Source organism: Paroedura picta, chromosome 1 (assembly GCF_049243985.1).
Source record: "Paroedura picta isolate Pp20150507F chromosome 1, Ppicta_v3.0, whole genome shotgun sequence".
Lineage (NCBI taxonomy): Eukaryota > Metazoa > Chordata > Lepidosauria > Squamata > Gekkonidae > Paroedura > Paroedura picta.
Genome location: NC_135369.1, coordinates 123,517,566 through 123,543,096, shown reverse-complemented (window position 1 = coordinate 123,543,096; position 25,531 = coordinate 123,517,566). Strand labels below are relative to the sequence as shown.

At 42.3% G+C, this 25,531-nt stretch overlaps 1 protein-coding gene across 3 annotated transcripts in view; it reads right to left on the bottom strand.

Moving 5' to 3' along the window:
- SESN1 (sestrin 1) overlaps window positions 1–25,531 on the bottom strand; it is a 59,832-nt gene that overhangs the window by 4,908 nt on the left and 29,393 nt on the right. For 2 of the 3 annotated variants that reach the window (XM_077302564.1, XM_077302583.1), the window contains exons 2-6: window positions 11,737–11,802; window positions 10,800–11,000; window positions 8,311–8,493; window positions 3,692–3,931; window positions 1,796–1,943 (exon numbers count right to left, since the gene is read on the bottom strand). In XM_077302564.1, the coding sequence (XP_077158679.1) occupies window positions 1,796–1,943; window positions 3,692–3,931; window positions 8,311–8,493; window positions 10,800–11,000; window positions 11,737–11,802 (838 nt within the window). Of the gene's footprint in view, window positions 1–1,795; window positions 1,944–3,691; window positions 3,932–8,310; window positions 8,494–10,799; window positions 11,001–11,736; window positions 11,803–24,933; window positions 25,186–25,531 lie in introns of those variants that run through there. The other variant, XM_077302574.1, reaches the window with a different exon arrangement.

Below are 25,531 nucleotides of genomic sequence, written 5' to 3'. Positions count from 1 at the left end.
ATCAGTAAAGTAATAGTTTTTTCTAATATATAAGAGACTAGGATTTCTCAGTAATGTTTGGTGTTCTAATGACTAAGTAATCAGCCTTGTGGATAGAAGCACAGACCCCTGCTGATCCTGTGATGGGAGATCTGCATACTTAAATGCAGGCAGACATAAACTTCATTAACATAGCAGAAAGTAAACATCATGAACTTTAGGTCTCCTTTGGCTGTTAGCCCTGACAGTCTTTATCTTGAGAAACATAACCCAAAACATAAGACAATAGTCTTGACAATTTCATACTTTATCTTCATAATTTAAACAGCAGTTCAGTTGCACCTTAATTCCAGCTTATGTTCTTTATGATTCCTTTTTATTTTGCTGTTACATAAAGAGAGCCCTTCGACATAAGTTGGGTCAAGGCTCTTTTTGCATACAGGGAAAACAGGATTGCATTTGCCTGTAACAATTATTCATCAAGTGGTCTTCTGTGCAGGCACACATGGGACTGCATGATTGCATGGCAGTCACGAGAAAGGGTTTCCAAGCTTAAGAAAGTTCTAGACATTAGAGGAGTAGCACATAGTCATCCACGAGGGGGAAGGCATTGTGGGCCCCTGGAAATGTGACTCCCATAGCATGTGCTACATAGAAGAACCAGTACTGCTGGCAACAGCTGGTGCTACAGCAGAAGGATCTTCACCGTGTGACTCAAGTCAACCTGTGGCAGACATTTTACTGCTGGCTCTGCCTACTGATGCAGCTTTTCATTGGCAGCCGCTTCAAGGCATATTATGTCAGAATTCCAAAGGTGCCTGCAGGCCCAAAAAGGTCGGGGATTACTGGGTTAAAGTGTTGGGCCAGAAGTGCAAAGACCCAGTATTCTAATGCCCACTTGGCCAGGAGGTTTTCTTGGTGGCTGGAATAGTCACACTCTTTCCATCTAATTTATCTCAAAGGATTGTTGTGAATATAAACAAGGGGAGAAGCATGTATACTGCCTTGAGCTCTTTAAAAGAAGGACATGATAGGAATGAAGATCGACAGAAGCAACAGGCTTGGATCAGCTACACCAACTGCAGTTCTTGACCAGGCAAGAACAGCTATGAAAAGGAAGTCAATATTATAACCATACTAATGCTCCCCATATAAAGTATATATACGACTACTAGCTGCTGGACTTGCTTCTTTGTTTTCTCCAAGGGTCTTTTTCTAGCACTGCTTTTAGCTATGGCCTCCCTATTCTCACTGTCACCAGTGAAAGCAAGAGTGGGGAATGGCAAAACAAGCAATATTTGGTTGTAACATCTTCCAGCTCATTCCTATAGTTACACAGATACATGCGTACAAGCAGCCTGATGTATCAGACTAGGATGTGGGAGCCCGAGGTTCTCATCCCTACCCTGCCATGGAGCCTGATGGGTGGACCTTGGGCTAGTCATGCAGGGCTGTTAGGATAAAATGGAAAAGAGGAGACCCATGGAAGCTGCTTTGGGGCACCACTGGGGAGAAAAGTGGGGTATAGATAGTCCTGTACTCATTTGTTTCATTTTGCTAACTGGCTTGTAACAGACATTTTCATTTATGAGAAGATTAATGGTTTAGAAAGTGGTTCTTTATGTAGACACATAACAGAAAATTTTGCTGTGGCCACTGACAGTTCCAGATGCTGCAGTATTTATTTTGATAAATAAATTTTACTAAGTAAAATTCAAACAGACCGTTCACATTAAAATTGGACATAGAAAAATGCTCCTGTATATGCTAGAAACCATCTCAATGTGACATATTTACAACTGGCCTATGGACCAACCTGAGCAACAGACCAACATGCTTTCTCTCTTCTCTTTCTCAAAACGAGTAGCCTTTTCTTCTTTGCTGGCTTTAGCTTCATCTCTGCATTCCTGTAGCTGCTTCATTTTTTCCATAAGTGCTTCTACTTCACTGGAAGGTTCTGAAGTCTTAAAGAAAAATAATCACATATTCTAAATCTTGAGCTATAATGCTGCTGTTATATATCTGTCTCCCTTAGTTGTTTGTGATTGAACACACACACAATAAAATTTACTGTGTATCCTTGCCTCACTTTCAACCTCGCTATATTTAATGTCAAAGAACTCCATGTATAGAATTGGCAGGAGATTAGGGCAATTTAACTGCTTAAAAGATGAAGGTATCCTCTGTGCAAGCACCGAGTCATGTCTGACCCTTGGGGTGACGCCCTCTAGCGTTTTCATGGCAGACTCGATACGGGGTGGCTTGCCAGTGCCTTCCCCAGTCATTACCGTTTACCAGTCATTACCATTTTTTAAAAAGAGCCTCTTGTGGCACAGGGTGGTAAGGCAGCAGAAATGCTGTCTGAGGCTGGGAGTTCGATCCCAGCAGCCGGCTCAAGGTTGACTCAGCCTTCCATCCTTCCGAGGTCAGTAAAATGAGTACCCAGCTTGCTGGGGGGTAAACGGTAATGACTGGGGAAGGCACTGGCAAACCACCCCGCATTGAGTCTGCCATGAAAACGCTAGAGGGCGTCACCCCAAGGGTCAGACATGACCTGGTGCTTGCACAGGGGATACCTTTACCTTTACCTTTACCTCTAACTGCTTAAAAACCAAGGAAATGCAAAGCTGAGCAATTTAGGCTCAGTGGCCTTCACTTTGCACTAATGCCAACCAATAAAAGCTGCAACGCCTCTAAAGCTACTGCTATACACTATCAGTGGACACCAGTTCATTAATGATTAAAAATTCATAATTTAAAGGATTTTTTAAAGTAAAATGGTAATTGCATGGCGTAATGTTAGCTATGCTCTTTAAAATGTGTTGGTACTTCATGTAACCCATTAATTCAACCAGAAAGTAATCCAAGAAAATACAGTTGCTGTAAGAGAACAAGTACTGGGAGCTAACATGGTATAGTGGTCAGAATGTCGCACTAGAATCCGGGAGACCTGTGCTTGAATCCCGCTCTGCCACGGAGGCTTGCTGGATAACCTGAAGTGGATAATGTCATAAGCAACTTCACTCCTGCCCTTCTTTGAAGAGAAAAGTGGGGTGCAAATGTAGTCAATAAGCAAATGCATATGATTAATGCCAGCCTTACTATATAGTGCTTCTTTTATGTATTTAGGAGATAATTTGGCCATAATGCAATTTAGCATTTTGGGGGTATCATATATGAATAACTACAGCATGCATCAGGCCAGGATCCTTCCAGAAGATGCATACTGGCAATCAAGATACGTATTTCTCTTTGCTGTTCCTGACCCCTTCTCCAGTGTCCCTGTCCCATGAAGCAAATGCTTCATGAGTGTGTGTGTGTGTGTGTGTGTGTGTGTGTGTGTGGTGGGGAATCAATAGGATCTCCAATTGCCTGGAGAAAAAAATGTCCTGTCCCTTTATGGGAAGTTATTTGCCTCTGTGGTATGAAAAGCCTGAGCTCTCCATTTCTAGATATGAAGCCTCCATTAAAAGGGACAGGCTTGTCCATATGCCCCCATGTGGTCAAGAACACTTGCTGGTACAGTCAGCAATTTTTCAACAGTTCATACAGGAATTATACTCCAATTTCAGCATGTCATTGTACATTACTATCCTTGCACAGTCAAATATTAAGAAAGCTTTTGGTTTCTGGACATCTGTTTCATTTTGCTGCAAAAGATTAACATGGCTATTCCTCCCGAAAGGCCAGCAAAGAACTAGGAAATACTTACCGGAATATTTCTAACTGGGCCCTGCGTCTCACAGACACTGTGGTTTCCATTTGTAATATCACAAATGCAATAGTCACTGACAGAGGGAGGTCTGAAGGTGTGACCACCGTCACAATGAATCTCTGGGTTGATTCCACAGCCAAACGTGAAGGAGGCAAGTGAATGGTAGTGTGTAAGAAGAACTACAGCATGGATCAGTTCTGCCAACGACCAGCTGTGTTCTTCAGTCTTTAACAGTTGCTTTGGGGAGAGAGAGAGAGAGAGAGGGTTAAAGAACTATCAGTCTCAGAAGCTCCACCGACTTAAGTTACCTCATGCATTTAACTGCAGAACCAACTTCAGTTTTTCTAACAATTAATTATCAGTCTAAAAATATGCCAGTTTGTTATTCTTTACTGTCAGACTTTCAGAAAGCAGGAAGCTTCCAGGCGTTGCCATCAAACCTGGAGGAAAAATGCCCCTTCCTTCTAATAGTGGCGTAATGTTTGGAAATTGGCAGTTGAAGCTATTCATGACATGGAGGTAAATCACATCCCATCACACTTCTATTAAAAGGACAGGCCATTTCTCCTCTAGGCTGTTGGCAATCCTAGCTGACATGATGGTGATCTGCAAGCCACCTTCAATGTACTAGGGAACACCTGTTAATTATTTTCACTCTAAATCCATGTTATGCAATTGGATTTTCCAGCAAAGAGAGATGTGAGCAGTTCCAATTCTTCTCCAGTCACAGTATTTATTTATGTTTTTTTATTCCTTATTCATCACTGAGGGCAGATAGCTATATTTATGTTAAACATTTCAGTAACTAGGTTGATTATACTCTGGGTTTCCTGGCAGTTTTGAAGTTCATTCAGCTCAGAGTTCTTAAAGAAAATCTTCACATCATGCAGCATTCTGCTCAGATGTGTTTCGCCTTTTTTCTCATCTGTGTGTTTTTCCCCACGTTCAGATTCAACCACGGAGTCAGCCCACTTTCTCCCCAGGATATCCGAGAGTGGATTTTCTCTGTTTAATCTGAGAAATGCATGCCATCCCACAGTCTCCCATGAGTAGACACAGTTCCTCTATCGGATTTTTTCCTCCTCACGAGGCCATACCTCCCCTTCTGACTTTGTGCTGCAGTCTCTGCTCATTGGTCAGTTTCCAGCTTCGGTCTGTTCTTTTCCCACATCTTGGCAATTTCTTTTAAAAAAATTAAAGGAACCCAGTACTTTTGCATTCCTTTTATAAAAAACGTAATCTAATGAAACACTGCATGTGAAAGGAGCAGTATCAGTGGCATGGTACAGCCATTTTAAAAAGATGAGCTTTTCAAAAGTAAAAAAAAAAACTTTGTGAGGGGGAAAATACCTACCAGCAGCCTTGAGCTCACAAAGTTGTGATCTACAGGCTAGTACCTCTCTAACTGAGCTATCTCACAACCTCCTTAAAGCTTGAAGCCTATAAGCCATATACATAAAGTGGTCTAATTTTTATAGAAAAAGAAATGCAAGGCTTCATTAGATTTGTTTTTTTAAATAAAGAATCCAAATGTACCATGGGAGGAAAAGGGCAGGGGGAAAAAAGAACAGAGGGACCTCCCCCGCTGCGTGAAGGACACATTGGGAGGAAGAATGGAGGGGGTGGGAGAACAGAGGAGGATGTAGCTACGGCTTGTCTTTATTTCTTCTGACAGTAATTCTGAACCTTGATTCTTACTTAAGGGGGCTTATAGAGAAGGAAAAATGCTTTTGCAGCACAAGCTGAGACAAAATGAAGGCAGGGGAATCTAAAATTAAAAACCCAGACTTGAAAGCCACTTTAAGACTCTCTGCTTACTGTTTTATAAGGTAACTTCTGCCTGAAATGAGCAGAGACCACTCAATGGCACAAAATAAAAAGTCAGCAATCTGTTTTTTCTCATTAGCATTCAGAATATAACTGCAATTTGGACGAAGAGAATACAAGAAAGAAGATATGTGCAGAGTGCAGGAATAGGAAAGCTTCAGTTTCATTGAGAATTGAATTAAGCTGTGAATACAGAAAAGCACCCTAGGATAACTTTCAAATAAAACCTACCTGTTTCAAAATTAAAATGTTTTACTAATGTATTAATGCATTAAAAAAAACATTACAGTAAGAACAATGAAATGATCAGTACACAGTCTATATCAAAACAAACATGGCTTCCAAAGGTGGTACACCTGGCTGAATAAAAATGTCTTAACCTGGATGGTTGCAATTGTTGTGGACAATATTAAAGAAAAAGACATTCACTTCTGACAGTGGTGGCATCTGAAACAGGGCCTCGGTAAAAGATTATAGTTCTTGGGTAGCTGTCTATGGAAACAACGGCCCCAGACCATTCAGGATTTTTAAAAAGGTAATGACTGACATTGTAAATTGTGTCCAGAAGCTAATACTCAACTTGTGGAGCCATTTCAGATCTAGTAAGGCACAGTAATTAGTACTGGTCAGAAGCCCTGTTTTGGCATTTTGCAGCAACTGAATCTTCTAAATCATTTTCAAAGGGCAGCTCCATGTAAAGTGCATGCCACTAATGCAACCCATATGAAACTAGAACACGGACAGCCATGGCCAGATCTTGCTTTTCAGGGAAAGGCTTTAACTGGCCACCCATCCAAGTTGGGCAGGAGGGCAATGCACTACATAAGAGACTTCTGCAAACAGATTTAATGGCTCAAGAAGAAGAAGAAGTAGAATTGATTCTTATATGCCGCTTTTCCCTACCCGAAGGAGGCTCAAAGCGGCTTACAGTCGCCTTCCCATTCCTCTCCCCACAACAGACAACCTGTGGGGTGGGTGAGGCTGAGAGAGCCCTGATATCACTGCCCGGTCAGAACAGTTTTATCAGTGCCATGGCGAGCCCAAAGTCACCCAGCAGGTTGCATGAGGGGGAGCACAGAATCGAACCCAGCATGCCAGATTAGAAGTCCGCACTCCTAACCACTACACCAAACTGGCTCCGTGAAGTTGTTCCTTCAGGAAAAACGCAATCCTGTCCAGAACAAGCTGACTACTTTAAGGTGATTTGGAACACACAGGTGTGTTCAAGACTCTAGTCAAATGAGAAGCTAGGAAGGGGAATGCTTTCTAATTTACCTTTGGAATTGATATGAGCAGGAGCAGCCTTTCTTCCACTAGGTGACTATCAGCCTGAGCAAAATGTGGGAAGACACTTTGAGGCTAAGTTGTTTCACTTGCAGCTCAATCCCATGAATGCTCAGAAGCAAGCTCCTCGAAGTTCACTCAGACGTCTCTCCATGTGTTTAGGACTGCTGCCTCAGTCTGTTAGTATGAGAAATATAACTAGGCCTTCTATGGGTTATTTGTGTTACAGACTGGGTTACCTATCTACAGTACTGTTTTTTCCCATATACTACCACTATCAGTGGGCAATTGGTTTGGTGGTATTCTTGGTATCAGAAAACATTTATTCATCTGCTGTGACAACAGTTTACGGGCTGAAGATTACTGGAAGTCACTGTTAAAATCTACAAAGCTCTGCTACAAAGATCGTTAGCAGCATTTTGATACTTAAAGATATCACCCATGGGTTTGGATTGAAATTCATTTCGTCTGAGAAAGAAAAATTAATGGTATTTGAAAGAAAATACAATTAAAAATGACAGCTCTGCCTTATTTTAAAAGAATTATATATTTATGGGTCACCTAGGGTTGGGCGTTTTGGTGCCTGAAGCGGCCAGTCTCTCCTGACACAGCTAGCGCCATGCTGCAGGGGGCGGGGGGGGGGAGGGGAGGCGCAGGTGTCAGTGGGTGCACACATGCAGGCATGGAAGTCCGCACCTGCCGGTGCTCCAATGCCTGCGCCTCCCCTCCCCCCCAGGCAGCGTGGCGCTGGCTGTGCCAGGAGAGACCGGCCGCTTCGGGTGCCAAAACGCCCAACCCTAATCATTTCAAAGGTGCAAAAAGACTACATGATTGGGAGAACAAAATCATAAATAATAAGAAAATAGGGAATGGCCTTGAAGAAAGTAAGTTCTACTTGCTTTTACACAAATACAGTACTGTTAAAAAGTACTGGTCTGAACTTTTACCAGGGATCTATTAAGTTGAAATTTTAGTACTTGTCAGATGTCCACAGACAAATTAATCATTAATTTTAAAAAATGCCAAGAAGTAAAATGCCTAGTAAAAAGCAGAGCACTGTAGAATCCAGGCAATGGTGATTGTGAATATCTTAGTTTGGTCTCATTTGATCTAGTTAAGGAAACAAGTTTTTAAAGCTATTTTTTGATATATTCAAGACAACAGACAATAAATCTGAGTTCAGAAAGGGACAGCACTAAATATTTTGGAAGCAGACCCTGTGGTATCCTTAGGTGACCCTTCACCATCAGATGATACATGCCAATGTCATGAATCATACCTGAAGTAACAGTGTCCAACCACTTGAGAGTTATACATTAAGGCTGTCAAGTGCCATAGCACGGTCACACTTGAACTTCCAAAAAATGTTGTTTGGCATAACCATTTTATGCTTTGTAAAAATGTTATAAAAATGCTTAAAGTCACAGGGTAAAAAATTGTAGATCCACAGAAGCTAAAGAACATGTGTATATACATTTTTGTGGTACACACACAAAACTACTTACTTCAATATGTTCCTTAGTAATAAGCCATGGTCTGTGTGCCAAGATTTTGTTCAATTCACCCAAATTCTGTAGTTTTTGAGGTGCATTCTCAAGACCATTCAGCCATTTAGGTTCTCCTCCAACATGAAGAAAGTCACTGACGTGCAGATTAACCAAGTAAGAGCACTGGTGCCTAGCAGCCGCCTGGAAGAACACAAAATTGTCAAATGTAGAAATTCCCTGTGGTGAAGCTCCTTGACTACTATAGCAAATATGGGCAGGTGAAGAAAATATTACATATTAATTATTTTACACTGCAAATATGAAGCTATTTTTGTATTGTTTTGTATTTGACAAAAAACTATAAAGTTAACACAAAACTTTCCATGATAGTAGCTTCTACCTCTTCGACATATAGAATAGCGATCCCCAACCTGTGGGCTGCGGACAACATGTGGTCCTTCCACTAATTGGAAGTGGGCCCCAAAGGACGCCTTCTCCCTCCCCCCCCCCCCGGCCCTTTACAACACACTTTGGGTGTCATTGTCTCCCATCACTCCCAGATGGGACTATCTCGTTGTAGAGAAACAAGCTCAGGGTTCCCATTGATTTGTCATTGTCATGAGTTAAAATTTCCATGAAAATAAAATGTTCCTTATGTTCATTGTTGTGGCATGTCTGTATCTTATTTTGAAGGGATGTTTAAACATTACCATAGCGATCAGAGAGCGTTAGGGCAGTGGTTGAGAGTAGAAAACTACCTCCCCCCCGGGCCTCAGTAAAAGGCGTTGAGTGGTCCCCGGCGTTGAGTGGTCCCCGGTGATAAAAAGGTTGGGGACCACTGATATAGAACATACCAGGTTCAACTCAGAAAGGAATATCACTAAGTTTATGGGGTCTCAATTGTAGGTAAATTTATTTTATGCAACAGGAGCCAGGCTGAACAGACCAGAGGTCCATCTACCTCATTTCCAACAGCAATCGGTCAGATGCAACAAGGAGGAAGAGGAGGAAAAGAAGAGGAGATTATAACCACCTACCCTTCCTCTACTCACAAAAGACCCTGTGAGGTAGATGGGGCTGAAAGAGCTCTTAGAGAACTGTAACTGGCCCAAGGTCACTCAGCTGGCTGTATTTAGAGGAATGCGGAATCGGACCCAATTTTGCAGTTTAGAGGCTATCGCTCTTAACCACTATACCAAGTTAGCTCTCTAGCAAAGCCAACTTGCAGACATCATGAAAATAGAGCCGTTCTGTAATTTTAGTCCACTCTATTTATATATTAAATCCATGTGAATGGACAGAACAGTATTTTAACAAGAGCTATCATTGGGTGTTATTTACTCTGGGCTGTGGATCCACTTGCTATTTAGACTTCCTGGGAAACTGTGAAAGTACTACTAGAATGTCAACATCCAGCCCTTTGGAGCCTAAATAAAATATAGAATAGCTGAGTAATAGTAACAGAATACACCTAGTTAAAATAGTAACACACTATAACTAGTTAAAAAAAACAAAGAGGACTGCTATTACAGCTATTCTATGTTCCACTGAAGGACTTAAATTGGAACTTTAATTAGTAAGTGTCCTAAATTAAGATAGAATAAAGAATATTAAATTAAAACAATGTACATGTTCTAAACAAAGAATCCATTCTTTATATTTAGTGATCTTGGTTGTAACTATGGGACAAATAATGACAGACAAAATTTCTGTGAACTAGAAGCGTTTAGTAAATTTTCTAAGTTTATTAAAGAATGGATCCTATAATTCCCTTTTCTGTACCCCACTTTTCACTACCCAATGGAGTCTCAGTTTACAATTGCCTTCCCTTCCTCTCCCCACAACAGAGGAGGTAGAGCTCTGAGAAAAACTGCTCTGTGAGAATAACTCTAACAGGACTGTGACTAGCCCAAGGTCACCCAGCTAGCTGCATGTGGAGGAGCAGGAAATCAAACCCAGCTCACCAGATTAGAAGTCGCTGCTCTTAACCATTACACCAAGCTGGCTCCTAAAGGAACAAGATTTCCTCCAACTAAGCATTTATTTTTTCAGGTAGACAACTTCGTCTGATGGAAGATTTGGTCCAATCCCATGTTTCCCCACATATGGCCTATATAAAAAAGACTGTTAAAACCTATATGGAATGCCATTACTGCTTCCTGTTTCATAGTTCAACCAACCATATAAACCTCCAGAGGGAGGGTTTAACAGGAGCCATCATTGGGTGGCTGTTTACCGCCCTAGTCCTACTTTCTAAGTTGATGTTCTAAGCAACTTTAGCAATGTTACTGGACATCAACAGACAATCCTTTGCACACAACAAAATGACAGAGCTGAGCAAGATACCATTTTTTTTTTGTTTTCATTTATAATCTGCCTTTCTCGTTGGGACTCAAGGTGGGTTTTAAGTATGATAGAACTGGTCAGTCAATCAATTAGATGACTACAAAAATATGGTAACACTCAAATGATAACAATATGACTTCCAGTGTCATAGATCAACCTACCATGATACCTATGTAGTGTCGATAATGAAGAGGCAGTGGCCCATCCATCTGCAACAGATAATGCTGAGTTTTCAAAAAGCTCTCTAGATACTGTGGGTGGAAAACCATTACTAAGGTAATGTTATCCAAACGCCCTAAAGTTGTGAAGGACTCTGCAAACAACGTATGCATTTGGGTATCTTCCGTGCTCACTTGAAGAATCTGTTTAAATTGAAAAAAATATTAGCAACATTAAAAAAAAAACAACCACCCTATTGCATATTTGTTAACAGCTCACAACCCCAACCAGATCTTAAGCCCAATATATCAAATCAGGTTTTATTCATAATTCCAAAGGTTTTCAGTATTCACTTACAACATTCACTTTTTGCTCAGTTACAACAAATCAGTCACTTCTGGGAAGCATATATGAAGGACGGGGTTTTAAGCCAGGCTCTAAAGGTGCAATAGCAGCTTTCCCAGTATGCTGAGAGCTGTTTTTGGTAGTTGGTTATTGTAGGGAAACATGTTTATCCGTGTGATTTAGATTGGAATTTGAACAAATTTATTGCCATCGGGGTTATCCAGTCCTATAGCAATCAACAAATTGAAGAGACAGAACCAAGTGACAGCATACTGATGAATGTAGCCCCTACAGCTGAGGAATGGCAACCTATTCTTTAAACAGTAGGTACCACATTTGGAAACATTGCTGTCTTTTTAAGATGCACTGAATGAAAAAAGTGCTATTCAAGACCAAAATTCCACACTGAGTTTACTGTTTTCTAACTCAGCAGGTCACTGCCAAACTCTCATGATAATTTACAGCAGTCATCACTGTGTGCCATACTTTGCACATCAACAGCTGTTTTCTCAGCCAAAAGTAGACTCTGAACAGTCTTCCAGAAATGCAACAAGTTCCCCATGCATTTGCAAAGCAACCAGCACCACAACGCACCTCCATCTCTGGGATGAATCTGCTTGGTCCTTGTCCCAGTGGTCTAGGAATCCTAACTCCGAGTTCCTAGAAAAGAAAATTATACTATCTGAACTTTTAGCTATAGACATTTCAACTGTGGCTCCGGGGGGGGGGGGGGGGGAAGCAAGAATTCACCACGGAAACAAACAGAGCTGCCCTTGTTTCAGAACTGCCGTCTATGTGTATGGAAATTTTCTATCCGTGCTTCATAACCAACCGCATTTGTTTACAGTATACCATATCGCTGCCACTAAAAACAATGAAACTTGGTTCACTGAAAACCTTGTTTTGCATGAAGAACTTGGCAAGGTGTCTAGAACAAGGAGTTCAGTACACAGCTGCCAGCAGAGTAATGTCAGCGATACCAAATGTATTTGAAGTACATCTGTAAACCAGAATCACAGCCTTTGGGTATCTTTCAGGAGGTGACAGAGTTTTATTCTAATCTTAAAAGGTGTTCAACATTTTAAACACAAAATTACGTGATATAAGCAAGTTGGCCATTTGAAATGACAAAAACCAAATAGTGATTACTCAGATAAATATACAACATACTTAAAATACCACCTACCACAAAACTGTCACTGAAACCGCAAACATTTCATGCACAACTCAGATTCCATAATCAGAAGAGGGCTGAAGTCACTCCATGAAGCCTTTCAGGTCAGCATGCACCCACCACATGAAAAGAACACATTCCCGCCCGTGCAACTAGGTCAATTATTGTACACATTGAGTTTTAAAAATATAATTTCTAAACATTAACTAAAATTTACCATAAAAACAGATTTCAGCAATGCTAATGTTCAAAGTGACTCAAGCATATATTTTATATTTAAATTGTTAACTGCCTTGGCAGTCCTTCTGTGGCCAGAAAGGTAAAATATAAACTTTGTAAATATAAATAGAATAAAAAGTGAAAAACAATTTTATCAAATGCTTTAAAAGTCTGGCTGTACTTTTGTGTGTGTAAGGTCACTTCATTAGGGGGAAAACTTCATTTGATTTTTACGGCCATCACAAATCTGACATGATCTTGTAAACATAAAAAACAATTTTTTGAAGCATATAAAGGTAGGCAAGCACCAATCATTAGGATGCCAAGAATAGCGTGATCTGAATTCCAGCCCTCACACAGACATGAAGCTCACTTAGAACCTTTACTTTTTTAAAACTATGCATACTGTAATTGACCCAGTTGGGGAAAAACTCACTAATGAACTTAACACCCTTTTAACTCTGCTTAGGATTGCTATGATGGTGGGCCACTGACTCTCTTAGCTTGCCCCACTCCATAGGACTGGTGAAAATAAAATGGTTAAGAGGAGATGTAACCCTGCACTTCTTGGAGTAAGACCAAGATAATCAGCAGCAGCTAAAACTTAACATTTATGAGAACCGTAATATAAACAAGTCATGTATTCAGGTCAGACTTAGATCTTGGATCTCCAATTGCAGAAAGGAATTCTACATATTTCTGTTAAGGAAATAGTTGTTATTGCATAAACTGGCACTTCCTTGGATACAACAGAAAGAAGGGAAATAATTTTCCACTGCAACACACTACAGAAGCCAGTTGTTTCTTGTTCTGGACATCTTGCTGTTGCAATAAAAAGACAATAAAACTGCCAGAGAAAACATTTATTTGCAACAGTGTAAATTTATTTGTATGTCATTAACTAGTCCTCATGAAAAAGTGAATCTTGTAATTTTATACACACACTCACTTCTAAATTGTTACCCACCCTGAGCCAACCAGGAAGGCAGGGCAAGAAAGCATAGAGTTAAATTCTCAAGTAGCTAGACTGACTAGCAGCTACTGTCTCTGATGCAATCAATAAATCAGTTAAGTGTTTTAAAAGTCCTTTGTGATCATGCTGCAAGCAGATCCTAATATAAAACTGTGAAGAATAAAATATACTTGTTAGTCTAAGAAATATAAAAGGCATCACAATAACCTCCTTCTGTTACATTAAGTACCATCACAACTCTGCTCCTGCCTAAACCGTTTAGTTTTTGAAACTCCTATCATGCCAAGACAACAGAGATAACCTTAGTCAACTTTACCAATGCAATGATTTCACATTGTCCTTGCACACCCCATCTAGCATGAGCCTTATCAGAATGGCATGCAGAGCCTAGCCGATTGCAAGGGAGAACTGGGAATTTTCTCATCAGCTACTGCACCTTGCCTTATAATGCCTACTTCAGATGAAATGCTGCAGACTGAGGGCAGAGCTATGTGTCAGCAGCAATTGTCGCCTATGTGGCAGAATACTATTGCTGAACACAAACTGCATATTGGTCACATGGTGTAGCTCTTTGCTCATACACTCATAAGTGCACAAAGTGCAACTTGTTTGATGTGATGTTATGCGTTCAGTCATGTCTGACCCTCGGTGATTCTATAGGAAAGTTTTCACCATACGTTTGGTCAATGACACCTTCTTTTAGTTGGTTCATGGTCATCCCTGTATTGACTTTGATTGTGTCCAGCCAGCGGATCCTTTGGCAACCATGTTTCTTTTTGCTGCTGAGCAAATGCCGAGCATTAATGATTTTTCTAGCGAGTTTGACCACATGATGTGTCCAAAATCAGTGAGCTTTAGCCATAATATCTTCCCTTCTAATGACATAGTTGGTTTGCTCCTCTCTAAAACTGTCTTGATGGTAACTTTGGCTGTCCATGGTATTCGCAGCATTCGTCTCCAACACCATAATTCGAAAGCATCCATTCTCCTCCTGTCTTCCTTCTTCAGGGTCCAGCTTCCATATCCATAGGTTGTTATGGGGAAGACAATGGCTTTGACTAGCCGGCACTTTGTATTAAGGCTGATATCTTTATTTTTCCATATTTAGTTCATATTTCAACTTGTTTACAGTACCGTTAAAATTAAAAGCTAAGCCCCTAGTCACAAATGGCCCAAGTTGGTTATCCTCAGAATTTCAACAGACACCTCAAAATGAGGAGGAATCAGCATTATGTTGCTAGATTAATTTGTGTCATAAAACATTGATTACAAAAATACTCTTAAGTCTTTTATAAACTAACTTTTTATCTCATAAGAAGCTAAACTGAAGCATTTACACATCACACAATGCATTTACGTAGTTCACACTATCCAAAGCGTGTAAATATTTCCTTTTCTCAAATTTACACTGCAGAGACTGCAATGCTATTTTAAGGCTGCACATTAGCAAACAGGAATGGATGCTTTTCCTCTTCAAGGGAGACATATTATGATGCCCCCATCCACTTCCCTCACTCAGAGGGAAGTTTTCCTCCATTTTACTTTCCCTGGCAGACAAACTACCCTAGTGAAGTGTTTTCTTTGCTGAAGAACTCTAGCTGTATACTTTGACAGTATAATATTTTGGTTAATGGTTCAGCACAGGAAACTGAGAGAAGGATCAGGAGCTTAAGTGGCACTCGAGATATTTTGAAATTCAAAAATAACAAAATATTTTATTTAACATAAGAGGAGAAATAACTCTTTGAGTATTCTTCAGAAGTCTGGTACCCTCTTTCCAGTACCTAAATCCCTTCTGTGAAACACAAGTACATCTTGAGTTTTTAACTGACTCTGAAGGTCCCTAAAAGTAGTTGTTAACTTCACCAGACTAAGAACCTCTGCACTCTTCAGAGCTATCTCCCTATTTGACTGGGTAAGGAATTCTCTCTCGAGATCAATCCCTATTCCTTGGCCTGAATGGGAGTCTCTGTCTGCTTCCCAAACTTCCTTGCCAATTCCCTTCCTGTTCTCTGTCAGCTAAAGTTGAAACCAGATTCTCTCAGATCAGGGCAGAAATCTGACTGTCCCTCTACTCAGCATGCAGCACTCCAGTCTTTCTCTGCTCAGCTGATGCTCACCAATTAGAGCAACCTGTCACTCAGGGCCTTCTGTTTTTGTGAAGAATTAAACCTTTACAGTCCTTCAGCCATTTGTACAGCACTTCTAAGCTTTTTAAAAGCAGTCTGTTACACATATCCAGCTTCAAAAACTTTCTTTAAATTGCCATCTTATGCATATGGGTGAAATAAAGAGGAAAGTGCCAACTCCCCGCCAAACACACTTTGCATGCTTACCTTATTAAAATATTTGCATGGTGCTTTAAGTATTTTCTCTCTTGAAAAATGCTCTCAGACACAAGGTGGCTTTAACTGACAATCAATCAGCCAGCCAATCAACACTGTGCAAATCCAGCTTACACTACAAACCAGAAAAACAGGTTTCCATTGAATATGATCTTGAAGAGAAATTGCTTGTGCACTCAGAAAGTGAATGACATAGGGCTCAGCTACATTATATGCTCTGTTCCCTGATTGGGTTTTGACATAACATGTACTGGTGGGGAAACTTCTGTATCGTTCTAACAAAGCAAACAGCAGCTTCCTTAGAGCCATTTTAGATTGGGAAAGTGGTGGAGGAAGGGGAAAAAAACTTAAGCCCCCTCTCCCTGCAAACCACCAATCTGACGCAAGTCACATGTGCTTCAGAATTATAGAATTCCCAAAGGCACACCCAGGTAACAGTGTATCATGTAGTTTGGCCCCTTAAATTTCTACAGCACGTGCATTCCTTTAATGATGTATCCTTACTGACAGAGAACCAAACCAAAGAGACATTAAATTGCCCAAAGCTGGACCAACTCCTTTCCTGAGACAAAAGTTTCTGAACAACTTAGAATTAAAACCAAAATGGTTCAATTATCCTGTTTAGAGAGGCTAACTTAAGGGCAGCGTTTCTTCCACAGTTCAACATGAAGTTCAGCCTGCTGGCTAAATATAAAGATGCTGAGGTACTTTAATCTTTGAAGTATTTTCCCTCATTTCCCAACATATTTTTTAGAACAAAGTTGAGTACAGGACCTGGGCCAACCAACAAGGTTTTATTCTGGGTACACTTCTTGGAGAACAAGTGAGGTGCCAGATGATTGGAGGCGGGCAAATGTTGTTCCCATCTTCAAGAAAGGGGAAAAGGATGATCTGGGTAAGTACCACTCTGTCAACTTGACATTTGTAGCTGTCAAAATTTTGGAACAAATCATCAGTCAGTCCTTGAGCAGCTGGAACAAAGAGCTATGATTTCTAAGACTCAGCATGGGTTTTGCAAAAACAAATCATATCACACCAACCTTATCTCTTTATTCCCAAATGGATGGGAGTTATTTTTTTATATATTTCTCAAATTTGTTAAACATTTATCGGGTGATATGACTATACATGGTTATGTTGACCCACCCATCCCAAAATGGCCCATGATGGGTCTTGGAGGCAGTGGGAAGAGGAGAGGCCCCAGGATGGCATGCTTCCCAATTGTATTCTTCTCGACCACGCCACTTCTGTAATTTCTCAAAGCTTGAAGAATGTTTCAGGGGTTTCTCAAAGTTGAGAAAGGCCACTCTAGGGGCTCCAATGTCCTGAGTAGAGTGTTGTAGCAACTTGCTAGTCTGTTTCTGAAATTCCTTTGCAATAAAACAGCTACTTTGAGGTCCCCCACTGAATGTCCTGGAAAGCTGAAGTGTTCTCCTACAGGTTTCTCAGTTTTGTGATTCTTGATGTCAGATTTGTATCCATTTATCCTTTTTTGTAGGGTTTGCCCTGTCTGCCCTATGTAAAGATCTGAAGGGCACCATTGGCAATTATTGCATACCCAGTGTTAGAATATGAGCAAGTGAATGAGCTTGAGATGATGTCGTTGATGCTGTTTGGGATAGTGATTTTGTTGTCTGGGTATATGTGCCAACAAAGTTGACAGCTGTATAAATAATAAATACAATTAGTCATAAAGGTGTCACTGGACTCCAACTTTGTTCTGCTGATTCAGATCAACAAAGTTAGCCACATGGACAGTTTTTTAAATAATCCATTCGTTCCAGGAATAATCCGTAAAGATATCACGAAGTGCATGGATGGCCAAATATCAGTATATCAGTATGTCAGGGATGGCCAAATATCACTATATAGCTAACATTATATAAATATTCAGTTTGCTTTGAAAAAATCAACTGACTTTGAGTCATTCATACTTTTCTTTCAAGTTACTCCAACTTTTTCTTTTTTCTTTCACATTCGCATAATAGTGCCCTCTCCTGAACATCTTTAACCGCTCCTGCAGAGTGGATAACATAAAGCCCTAAGGGCTATTGGGGAAGAGTTAGGGTGGGCTCTGTCCGTGATAAAAACTCGCTGGGGCGAAGCAGGAGCCGCAAAGCGGCTCCTGATTCGCCCCTACGAGTGCCAATCTAGGGCCAAGCGGCCCATGGGGAGGCGCGCGAAATGCGCCTCCCCATAGGCCATTTGGCCCAGCCTCGCCCGCCAGGGGACTCCTTTCCATTGCCCTCAGGAAAGGAGCAGGGACACCACGTCGAAGACGCGGCATCCCTGCTCCTTTCCCGCCACCCCCTAACACCTCGCTACTAACTTACTAACCCCCCTCCATCCCCACGCCCCTTCCCGCCCCGCATCACCTGCCCAGGACACAAACACCCCCCTGGCACACAGCCGCCGCCCGCTAACACCCCGACCCTCCTCAGACCCCTTCCCGCCCCGCCGCCGCTTCCCGCAACACAGACACACACTCCAACACACACCCCACCACTCACCCGCCGCCCGCTAACCCCCCCACCCTCCACACCACCCTTAATGACCTGCCACGATGCCCCGTCAACCACCCGCCGCCTCTCCCCCAGCCCCCGTCCCCACACTTCCCAACCCCAGCCCAACTCACGGTTCCCACGGCTGATCCTCGCTCCCCACGGCCGATCCCTGCTCCCCGCCACCGCACCCACCTTCCGCTGGTCCTCCTGCTCCCTGCCCCCTCTTCCCTTCTGCCTCCCGCTGCCGCCAGCCAGCGCATCCTGCGCGCTGGCCGGCATGCTGGAACTCTGAACCAGGCATTCCCCGACTCATACGCATGCCTGGTTACTCATGTCGACGCCCTGACACGGCCCCGGCACCCCCCCTGCAGCGCACATGCCCGGACTATCACGCATATGTGCTTCCCGTCGCCCGCACTGCCACCCACTCCAAGTTGCACCGCCACCCCCTCCAAGCCACCCCCTCCAAGCCACACGGTAGGAGGACCGCGCCTTATGCCCGCACTCTGCCCATTTTTACAAATGGGCTTTCTTACTAGTATGGCATATTACACAAAAAATTATTTACTCCTAAAAAGGATATGAGCCTCTTGTGGCGCAGAGTGGTAAGGCAGCCGCCTGAAAGCTTTGCCCATGAGGCTGGGAGTTCAATCCCAGCAGCCGGCTCAAGGTTGACTCAGCCTTCCATCCTTCCGAGGTCGGTAAAATGAGTACCCAGCTTGCTGGGGGGTAAACGGTAATGACTGGGGAAGGCACTGGCAAACCACCCCGTATTGAGTCTGCCATGAAAACGCTGGAGGGCGTCACCCCAAGGGTCAGACATGACTCGGTGCTTGCACAGGGGATACCTTTACCTTTTAAAAAGGATACTCCGCCTGCCCATCTTTAAAATGCAAGTATTTTTCTGCTTGGAAAATAGGGAAAGTCTTTCAATTGCTTATGGTGAACATATAAAGAATGAGGCTGCAGACCAGGAATTTATCCCCAAATGTAACTGCTGCTCTAAAGACAGAGCATTTCCATCCACAATTTTGTCTTCGCAGAGCTTAGCCAATGACATCTCAGCTGAGGAATCTCCAAGCAGCATAGCTAGGGAGAAGCCAAGCTCCCCATTTAAGAAACTGGCTACTGCTGATCTAGAATTTAAAAATTAAATCTACCTTATGAGCTATAACTATTTAAAGATTTTCACCAGTTCTTTATTGCTCTTATTGCTCTAAAGATGTTTCAACCTAATTGTTCTGAACATCAAGGACCTTCAAGGTCACCTTCTCTATGGTTAATCAACAAAGATCAAGACAATTCTTTTGTGACTACTCCACTGCAAACCTGATCCTTCCTTCCAAGGCTCACCCAAATCCAAGCATTTTCTAAAATTAAATGGAAGATCATTCTTGAAAATCTCATTTCAAAATATGTTGTTCATCTATTATCTACTAAAACACTGAAGAAGATGAGAGGCATTATCAGTTCACACACCATATTTGATAAGAGTTGTCTCAGATCACAAGCCGTAAATTTATGGAGTTCTAACTGTATTTTAATTTTTAAAGGAAAAATGGGATTTAAAAATGGAGGAGGTAAAATCAGATCCCTTGAAAACATTTGGAAACCATAAGTGCCCTAAAACCATTTGGGCCTGCAGTATGTTGAGAACTATTCATGTGGGTTTATAGTATGTTGAGATCTCCATACTATCAATGAGGACTTCCCTGGGTATAACCGTCTGCAGATGGAACACTAGCAGCTACTAGCAGCAAGGCCTCAGCTGTTGTTCTAGTATTTGGAAACTTCCTCCCCAGGACATTTAGCGCTGGTACTCTCCTGAGGCAAATGCCAGTTCTGTTTCACCTGACCTTTAAAAAGAATGCCTCTGTTAACGAATATGATTTCTTCTAGATAATTACAATTTATCCTAATGTTCTTTTGGGTGTTTTTTTTTGGGGGGGTAGTTCTACCTCCCATTTTCATTGATTGTGATATTTAATAATTTTATACAGCATTCTACCAGTGGAAGACAGGATTGGGATTCTGCTTGCATATTGCCCACTCCCCTACTGTCTATTTCACTAGGCTTGTGCTAGTGGCTTTGGATGTGGTTTTGAGGACTCCTGGACTAGCTGTCTTGGGAGACGTCACTGTCCTAGCTGAGGCTACTTTGTTGGGATTCCAGGATTTCATGGTCTCCATAACAAACATGGGCCTGTCTCAGGCAATAACAGGCCCTACACACTGTGCAAGTAATATTCTCCATCTGCTGGGCAGAAAGTGATCTGAAGCTGGAGGGAATTGAAAACAGTCCCCTTTCATGGACAGATCACTACTTGCTGGGGTTCAGACTTATAAAGGTACCAAGGCTCCGGGGAGGAACTGAGGTGGTCCACCCCCATAGCCTGATGAATCCAACTGATTTTCAGATGGCATTGGAGGATTTTCCTGCTGATATAGTCAGCACTCCTGTCCAGGCCCAGCTGGCTTCTGGAATGCGAAAATGACTAGGGAAATTGAAACAATTGCACTTAGGAGCCCTCTCTCAGGTCAAAGAGTCCAGGCAACCCTTTGGCTTATTGAGGACAATGAAGAGACAGGGAAAACAGCTAGAGCAATGGTGAAGAAGGGATCTGATAAGGTGTGGACTAGAACTCATTTGAAAGCCTACTCCATGGTGGTGATGGCAGCAAATAAGTAATATTTTTTCTGCCACCACTGCATTCTTAAACTGTAGACTTGCATGGCTCTTCTGGGTAGTCAGGGACTTATTGAGTTCTAGCCAACAGAAGAAATAAACTGGGATCATTTTACTAAGTGCAATGCAAATAAAATCCCTCACATCCATTCCAACTTAGCCTCTGCATTAGCAGCTACAGGATGTCCAGTTCTGTGGGATGCCTTTCAGCTTCAGCAGTCTGAAGACAGGGACAGGATTCCAGGAAGTTTGAAACCATGCTAATTCTCCTGGACCTCCTGGCAGTTCTTGAGACCATCCACCATGGACTGGGAAGCATGTATCTTGATTGGAGTGGGACTTAGAGCCCCTATCACTTTGGTTCCATCTACACTGGCTTCTAATTTGCTTACAGGGTTTAATTCATAGTTCTGGTACTGATCTTTAAAGCTCTCTGTGGCCTGGGACCAACATATCTTAAGGAACACCTACTCTCATAGGAACCTATCTGCTCACTCCAGCCATCGGGGGGGGGGGGGCTTGCTTCGGTTGCCTTCACCATCTGAGCCTAGATGGGTCACTAGCTGAGAAAGGGCCTTCTGTCACAGCACCAGAACTTTGGATCTCCCTTCCAGGGAGATTCATCCATCCCCATCCATTGGCGTCTTTCACTAGCACGTGAAAACTTCTTTGTTTCGCCTGGCATACCCCCAGTAACAGTTACTGGCCCTCCTTTTAGTGTTGTTTATGTCTTTTTAATTGAATTTTATTATTGAAACTATATTTTTAATTGTTTAAATGATTTAATGTTTCTTATGTTCGCAGCCTTGTGGACCCTGATTGGGTAGAAAGGTAGCATAATCATGTTTTAAATAAATTAACAGTTGCTGAAAAGCAGAACAAAATATTACAAAGAAACAAATGCCTTTTTAAAAAAGGAACTCTTTCAACTCTTTCAACTCAAGACTTTTAATCACAATATGTTTGCTATTAAAGCTACATTTTAAAATATGTTTATGGTCTTTTTGATTCACAATGTGCAGTGATGCAAATTATGACTATATGAGCCTGCCTTAGAGTAGACAGTGTCCAAACTACACTTACTGCAAGGCAGCTGCTCTGCAAAGTCCCAGGTACAAGTAGATTTTTCCTTTTCTTTTAGCCGAAGGGCTGCCAGGGCTGTACCTAGGATCTTCTTCAGGCAAGCTCCATGCCCTACCCCTACAAACCTTCATTCCTTCCAGCATGTTTTGGCCATCCAGACTTACAAAAACAGGACAACTGACCACCCTCCTCATTATACTATATGGTCTTGTTTCCTCCTCAATATACAAATACTACTGGATTAAGCGTGTTGATGACAAGTGATAAACTCTACATGAGCATTAAAAGAAAAATAAGTTAAACTGATTTCTGCTTTACTTTCCACTGAAAAAAAGTATATGGGTAATTGATTTAGTAGCTTCTCCAATTCTCTTCTCACATTTCAGGACAAGAATAATCTGCAGTTTCAAACCCACACTACTGAATCTCTTAGTTACATATCCCAACTTCCACACCTCTCTCAAATGTCACTTAAAGACAATAACTCACTGACCATGACACTGCTGATACCAGCTACCAGTCACTCTTCAATGCAACAACTGGTATCCCATTCCAGGTTATTTTGATATCTCTTCACAAGCTGATACTCAAAACTAGTTTTCATGTTCTCATTTCTGTTTGAGACAATAACTATAGTGTCTTAAAGTAGCGATCCCCAACCTGTGGGCAGCGGACCACATGTGGTTCGTCGACTAATTGGAGGTGGGCCGCAAAGGACGCCTTCTCCCCCCCCCCGGCCATTTACTTCACCCCCCTGGCCCTTTACAACACACTTTGGGTATCATTGTCTCCCATCACTCCCAGATGGGACTATCTCATTGCAGAGAAACAAGCTCAGGGTTCCCATTGATTTGTCATTGTTATGAGTTAAAATTTCCATGAAAATAAAATGTTCCTTATGTTCATTGTTGTGGTGTGTCTGTATCTTATTTTGAAGGGATGTTTAAACATTACCATAGCAATCAGAGAGCGTTAGGGCAGTGGTTGAGAGTAGAGGAGTAAACTACCCCCCCCCCGGGCCTCAGTAAAATTGTCAAGCGTTGAGTGGTCCCCGGTGATAAAAGGGTTGGGGACCACTGTCTTAGAGGGAGTCCAAGCTTTGATGATACACATTATAATAGTTAATTGGTCTTTACATACAAATTAGGAAGTTTCTGATTGTGATGAAAGCATCAGGTGGTCCACTGGTCTTTCAATGGTTCACCAACTGCTCCAACAGAGTTCTCTATGCTATGAAAAACTCTACTAATATTCTCTTGCCTAATACTTTATATTTTGACACTTGATCTCTAAATAAATAAATAAATGTTATAAAAACTAAACAAAAACTACTGTTCTTCCACATGATGTATGATTTTAAAACATTTCCATTATATTCAATTACTAATCAGGATTAGTGGTGCCACAACAATTTAGGAGTGCAATTCAAATAGACATTACAAGTAATGTACTACTTGCACAGACTTTGGAATTCCTTTGCAAGGCCCTCTCAATTACCATCTTCCCCAAGAATAAGGAAACAAGAGATGATAGATTGAGCAATACAAATATTAAGTTTTACCTATAACTCCACTACTGTATACAGAATGTGATATCAGTTTGCTGCAAGAATTTCCCTGTTCTTCATTATATCCATACCTAATATATTCTGCTCATTCAGATGTCAGTAATACTAGTCTGTTACTCACTCAATGTCACCTCATATTGATTGTACTGCTCAGTGCTGTGCGCATTAGAAGTCTATTGATATGGAATGTTATCCATTTACACTGTATCTTTGAGTCCCACTGCGCTTTGAGCCTTAGTGGGAAAGAAAGGTGGACTACAAAGACAGTACGTAAATAAATAAAATCGATCGACTTTTGGTTAAACATGAAGCTTCCTAATTTATTTCTCCAGCAATGCATTTACCAAGATTTGCCTGCAATACTGCAGCTATGCCAGAACACCAAGGCAGGCACTGGAACTGTCCTTCTATATTCTGGAAGACAATTTTATCAGGATTACAGAAACTGACAGAAATTTTTCTTGCATTGAGGGAACATAACAGCGTGTCTAGGATTTGAAAGCTAGCACACCTTTGCCTGTTATTCTGAAATATTTGCATTTCTAAGATTGCCTTTGAAAAATGGAATTGTTTCAGCTACAAAAAGTTTTCAAGTAAAGGAAGATGCAGTTCATAATCAAACCACATTGCATATTTTTCAACCTACTAAAGGTTTTTATGAATCAAGCACTGCCGTGTAGGGAACATCTTACTCAAAGAATCAAATTGCTCTGCAGTATTTTGACTTCAGTTTCGAAGTGCATTAAGCTGCTTCTACACTTCTCAGTTGTCAGTCAGGGTGCTCCTCACCAGTGTAACCAGAAGTAGCTTACACAAACAAATGGTAACGCTTGTTTTCATAAGCACATCTGCAGTCAGCTGCAAAGTGGAAAGGGGCTCTGATCGTTCCTGGATGGATGACAAGCACCAACTAGGCAAGCCCCATAAAATCCCCCCTCCTGCCCAGAAAGTCCATTAACGCTACTGCTGTGAGCTTTGTAGCATCGCTTCGATTTGCAGCCAAGAGATCGGCGTTAAAAGCTAGCAACTGGGTGACTGAAGTGACCCAGAAAGAGCTGCTTCCCTTAATGCGTTCAGGATGGAAGCCGGACGCCTTTCGGTAAACAGCAGAGCCTGCCTGGGCTCCATTAAGCAAGCCAAGGAGATAACGCCGCTCCGAGCTGAACTGGTTAAAAGCCGCCTCGGACCCAAACCCAGCCATCGTCTCACGAGACCCGAAGGCTTCGCCCGAGCCCTGTACCTTGCGGCGTCGGCTCCCGCAGCGGTTGCACGGAAAGCCCTGCACGGCTCCGTACGCCTGGCTCTGGGGGGCTGTACTCGCCAGCATCATGCCTGGCCCGAGGAGGGGGACGTGCTGCTGCTGCTGCTGGTGCTGCCGCCGCCCTCCCGCCCAGGCCAGCGCGCCCGCGACCACCTCCTCGCTTCGTACGGCAGCCCCCGCACTGATCTTGGCAGCCGCGGGCGAAGGCTAACAAAACAACCGCGGGGAAGGCGGGGAGTCCCAGGCACGGCACAAACAACCAGCCAGCCCCGCAGAGCCCGCCCCTGGACTGCTGCCTGCCAATCGCCCAGACGCACAGGGACTCGGGGGTGGAGCCGGGCTCCGGCCGGAGAGCACACGGCCGCCCCGAGCAGACTGCGGAGAGGATTTCGGGGAGAAGCCGCCTTGCGAGCAGATGTGTTTGCAGTGAGATCCGAGCTTGCAGAAGGCATTTTCACTCATGATTAAGCTGGATTCCCTCCCCCCTCCCCCTTAATTGGCCACCTTTCTACAATGTACACTTTAAGAATATTCACAAGGGATTCTTAAAAAGAGTGCTTGACATCCTTCATAAAGT